Raw genomic sequence first — 14,459 nt, 5'->3', positions numbered from 1 at the left:
CCTTTAAAGAGCAGAAGTCCTTAATTTTAATGAACTCCAATTAGAGATCTTTGATTACCTAAACCCACAAAGATTTGCTGCTTTATTTTTTTCTCGAACTTTTATAGTTTTAGGTTTTACATTAGATCTATGATCTACTTTGAATTGGTTTTTTACATAGCAAGGTATAAATAGAAATTCAAAAAAATCTTTCTTTTTTTTTTTTTTTTTGCATTTGAATATCTGTTTGTTCCTACACCGTTTGGCGGTGAGGGGTAAGTCTCTACTGACTTACTCTGCTATTGTCAGAAATCCATTGACCATATATGTTGTGGGCCTACTTCTGGTCTCCCCCTCAGTTCCATTTGTCCATTTTTTTATCTTTACATCAATGACATACTGTCTCCATTATTGTACCTTTGCCGTAAGTCTTTACATCAGGTAGTCTAGGTCTTCCAACTTTGTTCTTTTTCAAAAATGTTACTGGCCATTCTAGATCTTTTGCATCTCCATATGAATTTTGGAATCTGCTTTTAATTTCTACAAAAAAGCCTTCTGGAATTTTGATTGAGATTACAGTGCACCTTTAGATTAATTTGAGGAGAATTGACATCTTAACAATATTGAGTCTTCTGATCCATGAATATGGTATATCTCTCCATTTATTTAGGTCATCTTAAATTTTTCTTAACAATGTTTTGTGGTTTCTCCTGTGCACATCTCTACATCTTTTGTCATATTCATTCCTAAGTATTTCATATTTTTAAATTCTCTTATTAATAGCATTTAAAAATTTCTATTTCTGATTGTGGCTACTATATAAAAATATAATTGGTTTTCATATATTGATCTGGGACCATGCAGCCTTGCTAAATTCACTAATTTATTAACAGCTTTCTTGTAGAATCTGTAGGGTTTTCAATACAAATGGTCATGCCATCTATGGATAAAGATAGTTTTACTTTTTAAAAAACGATTTCATTTTTCAGAGCAGTTTTAAGTCAACAGCAAAATTTAGGGGAAGGTCCAGAGAGTTCCCATATAACCCCTTTCCCCACACATGCATAGTCTTCCCCCATTATGAACATCTCCCACCAGAATGGTATACTTGTTAGGATTAATTAACCTACATTGATATCATAATCACACAAAGTCTGTAGTTTATTTTAGGGTTTACTCTTGGTGTTGTGCATTCTGTGGTTTGGACAAATATATAATGACATATATCCATCATTAGAGTATTATACAGAGTATTTCCGCTTCCCTAAAAATCTGTGCCCTGCCTGTTTATCCCTTCCTCATCTCTCAACTCTTGGCAATCTCTGATCTTTTTACCATCTCCATAGTTTTGCTTTTTCCAGAGTGTCATGTGATTGGAATCATACAGTATGTAGACTTTTCAGATTGGGTTCTTTCACTTAGTAATATGCATTTAAGTTTCCTTCATGCTTTTTCAAGGCCTGATAGTTCATTTCATCTTAGCACTGAAGAATTTTTGATTATCTGAATGTACCAGGTTTATCCATTCACCTTCTGAAAGGCATCTGGGTTGCTTCTGTGTTTTGGCAGTTGTGAAAAAGCTGCTGTAAATATCTGTGTGCAGGTTTTTCTGTGCATGTAAGTTTCCAACTCTTTGGGTAAACACGAAGGAGTGTAGTTGCTGGATCGTATGGTAAGAATATGTTTAGTTTTGTAAGAAATCACCAAACTATCTTCCAGAGTGGCTGTACCATTAGGCATTCCTACCAGCAAAGAATGAGAGTTCCTGTTGCTCTGTGTTCTTGTCAGCATTTGATGTCAGTTTCCAGGTTTTGGCTACTCTAATAGATGTGTAGTGGTATCTTGCTGTTTTGATTTGCATGTCTCTCATAGCATATGATGCGGAGCATCTTTTCAAATGCTTATTTGCCATCTGTATGCCTTCTTTGGTGAGGTCTGTTAAGATCTTTGGTCCATTAAGACTTTTTTTTGTTTATTTTAGATGACACTCCTTTATTAGATATATTTTTTGCAAGTCTATATAGCATGTTTTCTCATTTTCTTGACAGTGTCTTTCACAGAACAGAAGTTTTAAATTTTAATGAAATCCAGCTTATCAATTATTTCTTTCATGGATTGTGCCTTTGGTGTTGTACCTAAAAAGTCCTTGCTAGACTTCTAGTTCCTTGTTTTGTGTGTAAGGACCTTGGAAGTCACCACTCCATCCTAACAATCAGTAATAATCTGCACTCAGCCACCTTCATGATTTATCAAGTTATTTACAGATCAATACATATTTAATTTTAAAAATTTTTTAATTGAAGTATAATTGATTTACAATGTTGTGTTAGTTTCAGGTATACATCAAAGTGATTCAGATATGTATAGATATTTATTTACTCCTTTTCAGATTCTTTTCCGTTGTATGTTATTACAAGAAATTGAATATAGTTCCCTGTGCTATACAGTAGGTCTTTGCTGTTTATTTTATATATAGTAAAATGTCTTTTTTTTTTTTAAGTTTAGTGTATCTTTTTAAAATTCTTTTTTGAGGGGGAGGTAATTGGGTTGGTTTATTTATTTTTGGAGGAAGTACTGGGGATTGAACACAGGACGCTGTGCATGCTAAGCGTGTGCTCTACCCCTGGAGCTATACCCTCCCCCATAAAATGTGTCTGTTAATGCCCACCCCCTAACTTATCCCTCCCCGCTCTTTCCCCTCTGGTAACCATAGTTTGTTTTCTATGTCTGTGAGTCTGTTTTTGGTTTGTAAATAAAATTTGTATCTTTTTTTTTTTTTTTTTTTTTAGATTCCACATATAAGTGATATCATATGCTTTGTCTTTCTGACTGACTTCCCTCAATACGATAATCTCTAGGTCCATCCATGTTGCTCCTAATTGAATTTCTTTAATACAGTCTTACTCAGATTATCTGTTCCTTCTTGTGTGAATTTTGGCAACTTGCTGTCTTTGAAGGAATTGGTCCGTTTAAGAACTGGTTATCTAAAGTTATCAAATTTGTGGGCATAAAGTTGTTCATAACATTTCTTTTATTACCATTTTAATGTCCATGAGATCTGAGGGATGCCCACTTTTTCATTCTGATACTAGTCATTTGTGTCCTCTCTCTCTCTCTTTTTTTTTTTTTCTTTTTTTTTGGTAGTTAGCCTGGTTAGAGGCTCATCAGTTTTACTGATCTTTTCAAAGAACCAGTTTTAGTTTCATTGATTTTTCTCTTTTAATTTCCTGTTTTCAGTGTCATTGATTTCTCCTCTAATTCTGCTTATTTTGGATTTAATTTGCTCTTCTTCTCATTTCCTGAGGTGGAAACTTAGACTATTGATCTTAGATCTTTGTTCTTTTCTAATATAAGCATTTGATTCTATAAACTCCCCCTCTATGCACTGCTTTTGCTATGTCTCATAAATTTTGGTAACTTGCGTTTTCATTTTCATTTAGTTCAGAATATTTTTAAAGTTCTCTTGAGATTTCTTCTTTGATCATGTGTTATGTAGATATTAAACAAATAAATATTTTGGGATTTTCCATCTGTCTTTATGTTACTGATTTCTCATTCAATTCCATTGTATTCTGAAAGCAGACATATGATTTCTGTTCTTTTAAATTTATTAAGGTATGTTTTATGTCTCAGAATGTGGTCTGTCTTGGCGAATGTCCCTGTGTGCTTGAAAAATATGTGTATTCTGCTGCTGTTGGATAAAATAGTCTATAGATGTCCATTATTTCTGGTTGATCATAATGGTGTTGAGTTGAACTGTGCCTGCTGGATCTGTCCATTTCGGATAGAGGGATGCCCAGGTCTCCAGCTGTGACAGTGGACTTACATATTTCTCCTTGCAGTTCCATCAGTTTGTTTTGCCTCATGTAGTTTGAGGCTCTCCTGTTAGGTACATACTTGTCAGAGATTGTTGTCGTCTTGGAGAACTGACCCACTTATCATTATGCAATGCATGTCTTTACCCTTGATAAGTTTACTTCCTTTGAGGTCGGCTCTGTCTGAAATTAGCTTTCTTTTGATGACAGTGTGGTCTATGTTTGTCCATCCATTTATTTCTAATATCTGTGTTTGTTTATATTTAAAGTGAGGTTCTTGTAGACAATATGTAGTTTAGTCTTTGCCTTTTCATTGGTATGGTTTTACTTCTTCATTTCAATCTGGATGCCTTTTATTTCTCTTTCTTGCCTTATTACGCTTGCCACAACCTCTGGTACAGTGTAGAGATGTTGACAGCAGACATCTTGCCTTGTTTCTACTCTTATGGAGGAAATACTCATCTGAAAACCAGATGTGAGTGTTTTTCTTTGTTCAGTACTAGGTACTTTTGTCTTTCTAAAAATATTCTTGAGTTTTTTTTCCTAGGGTGTAGTTATTTGGGTCTTGCATTGACCAGAGCAGTGTTTATTTTAGAGCAGGTCTCAGCAAACCATGACCTATGGACCACATCTGGACCACCACCTGTTTTTGTATGGTCTGCAAGCTAAAAATGGTGTTTCTATTTTTAAATGGTTGAAAAATGGTCAAAAAAAGAATACTTGAAAAAAAAAAGAATATTTGGGGACTTGTAAAAATGGTATAATGTTCAGAGTTTAGTGTCCATGAGTGAAGTTTTATGGGAACACGACCGTGCTCATTCATTTGTGTGTTAGTTACGGATGCTTTCCTGTGACAACGGCAGGGCTGGATAGCTGCGCCAGAGACCATGCGAACCACGAAACCTAAGATATTTGCTCTCTGGCTCTTTATAAAAAATGCTTGCTGACCCCAGTCTAGAGGTGATTTCCTTCACTTCTGTGCCAGAACCATTCTGAATACTCTGTCTGATGCCCCGTGAACTATGAGGAGACCTGGTTCGTGGGAATGGGAACTATGACCAACCCCTCTGAGCTCAGAGGGTCATTCCCTCGAACCCTTTCAGGTGGTTCTTTACTGAGCCTTGTTTAGTTTCCGCACACCCTTGCCCTGATCAGCACTCAGCTGGGGTCTCCAGGTGGACCCCGTGCAGATCTTCTGGGCTGCTCTCTCCTCTCCGGCACTGTGTGCTGCCTACTCTGGCTACCTGGACCTACTTGGATTCTTCTCAGCTCAGGGAGGCTGCTGGGCCCTACCTGGGGTCCGCCTTCCCCACCGTGGCCCGGGAACCCTTTCAGGGGGACGATCTGGGGCAGTCAGAGAGCTCGTGTCCTTAGTTACCCAGCTCTCAGGGACCGCTGACCTTCGTTTCCTGACGTCCGCATCTTGAAATTGGTGTTCTGTATATTTTGCCTGTAGTTCTATGTTGTGTTTTGTTGTCCAGTTATTTCAGACTGGAAGCAAACCTGGTCCCTGTCAGTTCATCTTGCCCAGAGGTGGAAGTCTAACTCCATCTTAAACTCCCTTTCCACGTGAAATTGTGGATGAAATGAAACACTGAGCCGCCCGTGTCTCTAATTCTGCGGACTCGGCCCCATGTCGTGTCTGAAGCAAAGTGAAGAAGTTAAGAGCAGTGTCGCTTCGCACGCAGCCCAGCCTTTCACTCGCAGTGCTTTATTCTGCAGGATTCATGGCTCCTGAAAGGAATGTCTGGCTAGCTAGCACTTAGGAATTTTCTGGCATTGTTGCTTTTTGCCCAGAAAAGCTGTTTTCAGTCAGGGAAAGTCTCCCTGTCCCTGAGAAGGGGCTTCGTTTGGAGAAACACCTTCTGGAGTGGGGAGATGCCGGCCTCTGGGGGTGCGGGCGGGTGGGGAGGGCGGCGGCACGTACTGCAGGTCAGTATGTTTCTCTGCTCTCACCTTTGTGTTTCCAAAGGCGCTGTCCCTGCCGCCTCCCTAGCAGGAGGGTTTATCCTGGTTTTCAGGGATAAACTCAGAAATGAAAGTCATCTTTACACGAAACCCCGACGGACCTTTTCTCTGTTCAGGGGCCTTGGTGCCGTGCGGAGGTTGACACAGCTCTGCTTCGTTGGCAGGTCCTGCGCTAGAAAAAAAATACAGAGCCCTGACGGGTCATTTCTCACTGCCTTTTGCCCGTGGAGTCTGTTAGCCTTTCTGTACTTCGGTTGACCCTTAGAGAACACTTTGAAAATCATCCTCAGGTAATGGCTCACCCGCAGAGCTTAGACTCGAGGCAGTGAATGCCTTCCTTTCCCGACCTGGAAGTCAGCCCTGGTCGCAGCCCGTTTGTCGGTCTCAGCTTCTGGGCCGCTTAAGCCGTACTTTGAGGCACAAATGGACATTCAGCTGAAGATGGGTGAGGTGATGACAGTAACTGGATCACCTCAAACAGCCCTGAGATAAAAGGAAGGAAGGTGGGTTTGTGGTGAGCGCGGACCCTTGTCTCAGTCAGACGGCGAGCCTTGGAGAAGGTGTGAGTGTCACTCTGAGCTTCCTCGGGACATCTCTTGTTGCCGGGGCTTCTTACTTAGCTCCGTCTTTTCTTACCATAGTCTGCAGACATCCTTTGCAGTAGCGGAAGGTGGTGCCTTAGTTCTGGGTTTCTGCTTCCTCAGGTCTCTGAAACGGCTGTGGGGCGGGTGGCCGGCCAGGCTGCACCTTATGCTGGCCCTTCTTTGCAGCTCGTCATTGGACCCGTGCAGTCATAACTTCACAGACGACTCTCTCTGAAGGTACGCCTTCCTGTAGCTGTCACCTCATCTGGGGTTCCTTCCCCCAAAATCTAAAAACAAAAACACCTGTTCTTAGAACTTGCTCGAAGAGTCTTTCCAAGGTAATGATTAACTTCCTCCCTCTTGACCTCATCTTACCTCGTCCGTTCCTTACTTCCCCGTATCCAGGGAGAGCCCCTTCTGTGTGTCAGATGGGAGAGTTTCCATTGCTTCTCTCCGGCACCGAACACCGCGGCATCAGCTGCTCTTCCTACTGCCTGAACTCAGAGGCCATCTGGTGTTGACCGGAGGCCCTTCCGTGTATGTGTCGCAGGGACTGCATTTCTTTCTTCTGCAAACCTAGAGTCTGCAGTCATTCCGTGGTGTGAACACATTTTTTAAGTGCTTGCTCTGTCCCACCAGGTGGGCTCAGAACCGGGACGAGAACCTAAGAAAAGAAGACACAGCCCCAGCCCTTGGGGCTCTGGTCCCGTGCTCAGTCAAGGGTCTGAGGTGGCAGCTCTTAGCAATGTCCCTTGGTTTTATTGTTAAAATGTTGGTAACTTTCTGCTGCTGACAATTTCAAGCACATGACAGTGGAGAAAGTACAATAATGATTGCACCTCACCCATCAGTTGCTTCAGCAATCGTCATCTCAGAGCCAGTCTGGTTTCATCTCTGTGTCGGCCCATCTCCCCATCCCTGGATTATTTTTTGAAGCAAATCCTAGACATGATATCCTTTCCCTGGTGAATATTCGAGAATGTATCTCTAAAGTATGTTTGTAAAAGATAAGGACTGTTTAAAAAAAAAACAAACCAAAACCACAAGGCCATAAGCACCAAGTTGACAGTAATTCCTTAATATAATCGAGTATCTAATGAGTGTTCAGGTTCCCCTGCTTGTCCCATGGTGGGTTTTTATTAGGTTGTTCAGTTCTGGATCTGAATATGGTGTGTACGTTACAACTAATCGATGTGTCCCTGAAGTTTCTTTGATAGATAAGTGCCTTTGCCAGCTCCTTTTTCTTTGCAGTGTTCTCTTTGGAGGAAACAAGATCATTTTCCCTGTAGTTTCCAACCATCTGGACCTTCTGTTTGTAGCCTCATGTATGGTTTAACGTATTCCTCTGTCCCGTGAATTTTCTGTAAATTGGTAGTTAGATTTAGTGGCTTGATCAGAGTCAAGTTTGTTATCTGTGGCAAGAATACATTATGATGACTGTCCTGTTGTGTTTAACCTACAGCCACCGGGTCGTCCTCCTACAGTTATGTAATATTTAGTTAGAAGGTGGTTTTACTGAAGGTCTTAAGATAGGAAACATTTAAACACCTAACTGTTCCACAGGGGTTTTTCAAAAATTATTCTTTTTCTATTGCTGCTAGAATAAATTAGCATAGACTTAGTGACTTAAAATACGAATTTAGTGTCTTACAGCTCTGTAGGTCAGAAGTTCAATACAGATTTTATTGGGCAATACAATTACAATAATAAATATTATAATAATAAGTGTATTGTAATGTTACAATACAGATCAAGGTACTGGCAGGGCTAGGTTCTCTTTTGGAGGCTCTGGGGAACAATTCATTCCCTTGCCTTTTCCAGCGTGTAGAGGCTGCCCACATCCCTTGGCTCATGGACCCGTTCTTCAGTCTTTGATGCTAGCAAGTGGCCTCTCTCTGACCCTTCTTCCTAGCTCCCTCTGATCACAGCTGGGAAAGAGTCTCTGTTTTAAAGACGCATGTGATTACATGGGGCCCACTTGGATAATCCAGAATAATCTCCCATCTCAAATTCCTTAACCTTAATCATATCTGCAAAGTTTCTTTCGCCATGAAAGGTCATGTTTTCACAGATTGCTGGGATGAGGATGTGGATGTGTTCGGGGGGGCCATTATTCTGTGTAGCACAATGGTCATCCATTTTTTTTTTTAAAGTTAACAGCATCATAAAATTGAAGAATGATTAATAGAGTGTGGTATATTGCAGATGATCTATTGTGATACCATAATGCCTTGGGCTACAGAAAAGGTAGAGGAGAAATAATAATGCGCTGCCATTATGACATCATAGTAGTTTTACATGGTTCTGGATCACTGTTGCACAGGTCTTGATAATCATTTATATTTTTGCAAGTAGCTGCATTCTATTTTGTTCATTGCCTCTAAGATGACCATACTGCCTCCCCTTAGAAGTGCTACCTTAAGACTTGTAGCAGTTCAAGTCATCAATATGTTTACTATTAAATCCACAGCATCTCTGTTATCTGGACCTTCTGTAGTTTTGAACTATGGGATGAAAATTTATTGTGGCACCTAAACATAGTGAAGAGGTGCCAAGTTCTTATGGAAATGGTTTAAGTAGAGCAGAATTTTTCGTCTACTTTCTGTTTTGCATTAGCAAGATAACCTTTGGGTAGTTAAGTCAGATAACGAGTCATCATTAAGAGGAAAGAGTGTAACGTAGGTATTTTTCACTCATAATTCATGTCTGTATTAGGTGAATCAGCGTCAGGACTTGAATGATTTTTCTTCCTAGTTGAAAACCATAAAGGAATTTCCTTTTCTGTTTTTATATTGTTTTACCTTTTAATTCACATTGATACTTGACCCTCAGTCCTATATATAGATTATTTTGGGGATGCATTTGGAATTTTACTGGAACATTGGTCATCCTGTAGCAGCACTAGGTTGATGATAGATTTCTCTTGGAGGCCCTCCAAGAAGTTGTTACTAAAGACCAAAAGGACCTCATTATAAAGTGATTTTGCTATAAAATGGTCCCTTGGAATGATCCCTAGAGACACCAGGTAATTTGTATAGTTAAAAAAAGTATGGAGTGTCAAAAAATGTTACTAAGAGGTCCTTACCTCACACCATTAGTCTAAATAAATTCCAGATGAATTAACGAGTTAAGTGTGATGGCTTAATTCCATAAAAAGACGAGGAAAAAATGTATAAGGAAATGTTAATATGATCTTGGGCAAGAAGACCTTTGTGATTTCTGCTTTTGTAGATATGCCTTCATGTGAAACAGTCATTTAAAAAACCCCATCAACAAGTGAAGCCACAAATGTCATGTTACTCTCATCTGGCAGAATGCTTGGTGGAAAGAGTTATGGACTCAGCCTCAGAGTGTTCTTTCCAGTGCACCTGAAAGCAAAGGAAAAAAGTAGTTACAAAGAGATTGAGACTGCCCAATTCAAAAAAAAAAAAAAATCAAATTTTAAAGAGAAGATCTTGAGTAACTTGAGTTCTTTTCTCTTTAAAGTTTTAAAATCTAGGAAAGTGACACATTTTTGAAAACAAAAATGCTGTTTTACTATACATTGTTTTGTATTCTGCTTTTTTTACTTAATAGCACATCAAATTTCTTTTGAAATCAAAGTATACACATGCAGTATCATTTTTCATGGCCAATATAGTGTTTTACTGTGAGGCTATACTCTGTTTTTAAACAAATCTGAGTTTGGGCATTATTACATTGTTTCCAATTCTTCACTATTATAAATGTGTCAGCCTGGGTCCAATCCGGAGAAAAAAATTTGAAGTTGGAAAATTTAATATACAGAATTACTAACTATAATAGGTCGTTAGAGTAATGAGGGATTAGCTAGCAAGAAGTAAAGAGACAGAAGTAGCAGGTAGCAGGTGCAGTCACTAACTCTTGTGCTGAGATGGGGCACCCAAGGCAGCGTCTCATGCCCCCAGGGCTGAGGTCCAGATCACAGCTGGGAGTCCAGTGGATTTCAGAGAAGTCACTGGGGCGCCCCGCTGGGGGATCTTCCTGGAGATCTGTCCTTAGGGGACCAGGGAATACTGTTCACAGAAAAGTGTCTAACTGCAGGCACTCTGTTGTAAAACTGCCCAAGGAGGGGGTGTGTTGGGAGAAGTGGCTGGCTTGGGTTGTCGCTGGGTGCTGGACACTGAAGGAGCTGGACACTGGAGAAACTATAAGCCTGCACGAGCCTGTCACAAGGACAGGCTGGAGCCAGGAAGCAAAAACTGTTTCCTCCTTCAGTGTCTCTGCAGTACCTTCTGCTGACAAAGCTGGTAAAGGGAAAAATATTTCTAGGACCCAGATGCATTTTCACAGAGCAGCCAAAGAAGGGTGAACTTGGATCTAAGAGGCAGTAAATTGATCAGCAGCATAGGAAGCAATATCCTTGTATGTACATCACTGTATACTATATGAGTGTTTTCTTGCATATGTACCTAGAATTGATAGATAAAAAGGTAGGCACAGTTTGCTCTCTAAAAAGATATATTAACTGTTGTCCCATGACAGTTCCCTTCGGACCGTTTCACACTTTACTTAACCCTGGGTGTTAGCATTCTTTTTAATCCTTACAAATCTTATAAGTCAAAAAACCCCCAAAAACCCTCATTATTGTTTGTTGATGTTTTTAAAAAATTAATAGTGATGTCAGAGCTTTTATTTATTTTCCTTTATAACTCTTTTGTGCTTTTTCTGTCTATATCTTTTGCCCATTTAAAAAGTTGAAATATTAAGTCTTTCTTACTGATTTGTACGTGCTCTTTACATATGAAGTATCAGAAAGTTCAAACATTTACATAATCAAATCTCATAATACTTCATTATTAATATTTAAAATTTAATTCATCTGGAAATCATTGTAGTTTAAGGTCCGAGGTGTCAGTATTTAACTTTTTTCTCTATTTTGTTCCAATAATGTTAGCTATTTTCTCTCCCTTTTCCTGACTGATTTAAAATGCTACTTTGATCATATATTGAATTGTGTTACATGCCTGGATCTATTTCTGGACTTTAAATTGTTTTCCTTTGGTTTCTTGTTAGTTGATTGTCTCACTTTTTCTTTCAGAACAGGACGCAGGCCTTGACGCCCTTTCCTCGATCATAAGTCGCCAGAAACAAATGGGGCAGGAAATTGGGAATGAGCTGGACGAACAAAACGGTAAGAATACGTCCGAGATTGACCGGATTTGCCAGTTACTATAAATGCTAACGGCTTGTATATTTCTTAAGTGACTTTAATATTACAAAACACATGAAGTAGTTTAACATTGATGGATTATTACAGGTTAATGCAATTGAGGACGATTTGTGGGATATGTAGATTGTGGTTATTAAACATGATGCAAAGAAATTTAGTAAAAAAAATTTCCAATTTTCTGGAGCTGCTTTTAAAAATACTTTGTTTTGCGATCCATTTATCCTGTGAGCTCTCCCATGGCCTCGCGGTGAAGTGGCTCAGTGAAGCAGGCTGCTGCGGGGTGGGGCAGCATCTACACACTGGGTGGAGTTGGCTCCTCCTTCGTCATAAACACCGGGCTTCAGGGCAAAACAGTACTTAAAGATTTTTATTCAGTGCTTGTTGTGGCGAATCTGGTTGGAGGAAGATTCGTTTGCAAACCATGAGCAGGACGGCTTGGGAGAGACAGAGTTTAAAGTTGAGAGCCTTCCTGAAAGGCTCTTGTGCTCCAGGTGCGTGGTCTGAGGGGACGGGGAGCCTGAATGAGGGCTGCAGCAGCAGGGGTGGAGGAGAGAGGATGGAGGCAGGGGACTGATGGTGCTTGGACTGTGATGGGACCTGGTCAGGGGAATTGGGTGGGGGAGCCACTGGTTTGTGAGCAGAGAGCCTAGGTCCACTTTGAATGTGTCCAGTTAGAGATGTCAGGGAGAGATCCGAGTCACAGTGTCGAGTGGACAGCGGGAGACGAGGTCCCAGAGCTTGGTGAGAGGACAGGACCACAGAGAAGGGATGTGGGGCGCTTCAGCATAGAGCTGATGTGTGGCAGCGTTTCAGTGAGGCTAACATTTATCGAAGACCCCTGCTATGTCCTAAATATTTTTATCTATGTCATTTCATTCGATGCACGGCACAGCATCACCAAGACAGTGTTCTCTCTGTTTGTTGGAGATAAAGCCCAGAGTGCCTGAGGGTCCCGCTAATGTCACCTCACTTAGAAGGGACAGAACTGAAATTCAGACTCAGGCCTTCTGATTCTCTTGTGACTGCTTTTTTCTGCTACAGTAGCTTCCTCTTTAAGGAAGACAAGGTAGGGAGAGAAGACTAATAAATAAACAGTTCCAAGGTCTTGGCTCTTGGTCTTAGTATCCCAGAGGCTCGGGGTGGAATGACTTTCAAGAAAAGTTACGTCTGTGGGAGCGTCGGAGCCCTGGGGGTGGGCGGCTGCTCACGCTGGAGGCGGGGCTGCACCTGTCAAACTGTGCCCGTGCCACTTCTCCTGATCTCTACAGAGAATGAGTTCATCTGTTCCCACAGCACTGTTCCCTTCATCTATCGTAAATGAGTGAGTAAATAAATTAGTTCCATCTATCTACCACCATCATAGGTGAATAGATTCCCAAAGAAAGTGGAGAAACCGTCTATCTTTACAATCCCAATAGTGGTTTTTGATGATTCAAGCACAGAGAGGAGGGCAGTTCAGTCCTTTCCTGATGGTGCTAATGTGAATGTGCTAATTGTTGTGTTTGCCTCCAGCTTGCTCATTGGCCAGCTCCTTCCTCGGAAGGCAGTGTTTGTAAGAAAATGAGCTCTATGGGAAATCTGCCTGTCGTGCGTGTTACTGTGCATTAGCCCAAGGAAGTTTAGCCTGTGCAGTGGGTCCGACTCGAAAGCTCACTGGCCACCATGCTGGTGAGGCACGCCCATCCTGTGATGTGCTTAGTCCAGCCATGTCTAGTAACCTGTGGTCCAGGGCTGAGAACTGATGGTGCCTACTTTGGTGCGGCGGCTTGCTGACTTTCCAGGTGAAATCAAGCATTTTTCTTGTGTAATCAAGCACACGAGCATGTCCTTGTCTTTTCCCTTGTTCAGGGTCTCCTGCTTTGCAGTGTATTGGAATCACCCGAGGATCTTGTAAGCCTCCAAAGCCCAGGCCGTGCCCGAGCTGGTTTTCTGTTGTCGGCTGTAACACACTGCCACAGCCCCAGCGGCTACAAACAACGCGAACTCCTTACCTTACAGCTCTGGAGGTCAGAAGTCTGACGTGGGCATCCCTGGGCTAAAACCGGGTGTCGGCAGAGCTGCGTTCCTTCCTGGAGGTTCTGAGGGAGGATGACTTTCCTTGCCTTTTCCGGCTTCTGCAGGCTGCCTGCATCCCTTGGCTTGCGGCCCCTTCTCCATGTTAAGAGCCAGCAGCAGTAGATGGAGTCCTCCTCACTGTGTCACTCTGACCTCTGACTTCTGCCTGCCACTTCCACCTTGAAGGACCTCTGGGATTACATTGGGCCCAGTGAGATAGCGCAGAGTAGTTTTCCTATTTAAGGTCAACTGACTGAGCACGCTTACTCCATCTGCAACCTTAAGGCCCCTTGGCCGCGAAACCTGGCATGTCCTCAGGTTCCAGGATGGAGACGTCTTTGGGGGGCACTGCTCTGGCTGCCGCAGCTCTTTGTGCCAGTTAAGTCAGGATCTCAAGGGTGAGGCCCAAGCGCCAGTATTTTTTAAAGCCCCCCGGGTGATTTCAGTGTCCTGCCAAGTGTGAGAACCAGGGCCCTTGTTGGACACGCTGAGAGGGTCTATTTAGTGCTGTACTTTTACCTTGCCTCTCACACGCTCACGTGACAAATTCTGGAACATTCACCTGGTTACATACGTACACGTCTGCCATCCGGGGCACAGAGACTCTTTCTTCCCATCACACGTTTTACCCCCATCCTGGTGCTGCCTCTTCCACGCCTCCCCGGTCCTCATCTCCATTCCAGACCCGGATGCATGCATGTGTACATAGACAAACGAGGTATTTTTCCATTCGTTGCCAAAATAAGCTGGGTTTTCTCTGCGGTGGCCCCCCAGAGAGGTGGCAGTTACGCCGGTGGTTTTCCAGTGTGCACATTTGCTCCTCAGAAATAGGGCAGAATCAGCCATTTCTTTCACAGGGACAGAGAG

The 14,459-nt window shown here is 41.9% G+C and overlaps 1 protein-coding gene across 1 annotated transcript in view; it reads left to right on the top strand.

Annotated features, from left to right (window-relative positions):
* The window catches only part of STX8 (syntaxin 8), a 207,191-nt gene that overhangs the window by 41,330 nt on the left and 151,402 nt on the right, over positions 1 to 14,459 (top strand). Inside the window, exon 6 of the mRNA XM_010991769.3 lies at positions 11,406 to 11,498. Within this exon, the coding sequence (XP_010990071.1) occupies positions 11,406 to 11,498 (93 nt within the window). The remainder of the gene's footprint in view (positions 1 to 11,405; positions 11,499 to 14,459) is intronic.

This window comes from Camelus dromedarius, chromosome 16 (genome assembly GCF_036321535.1).
Source record: "Camelus dromedarius isolate mCamDro1 chromosome 16, mCamDro1.pat, whole genome shotgun sequence".
Lineage (NCBI taxonomy): Eukaryota > Metazoa > Chordata > Mammalia > Artiodactyla > Camelidae > Camelus > Camelus dromedarius.
The sequence above is the reverse complement of the archived record's forward strand: the minus strand, read 5'-3'. Positions and strand labels throughout refer to the sequence as shown.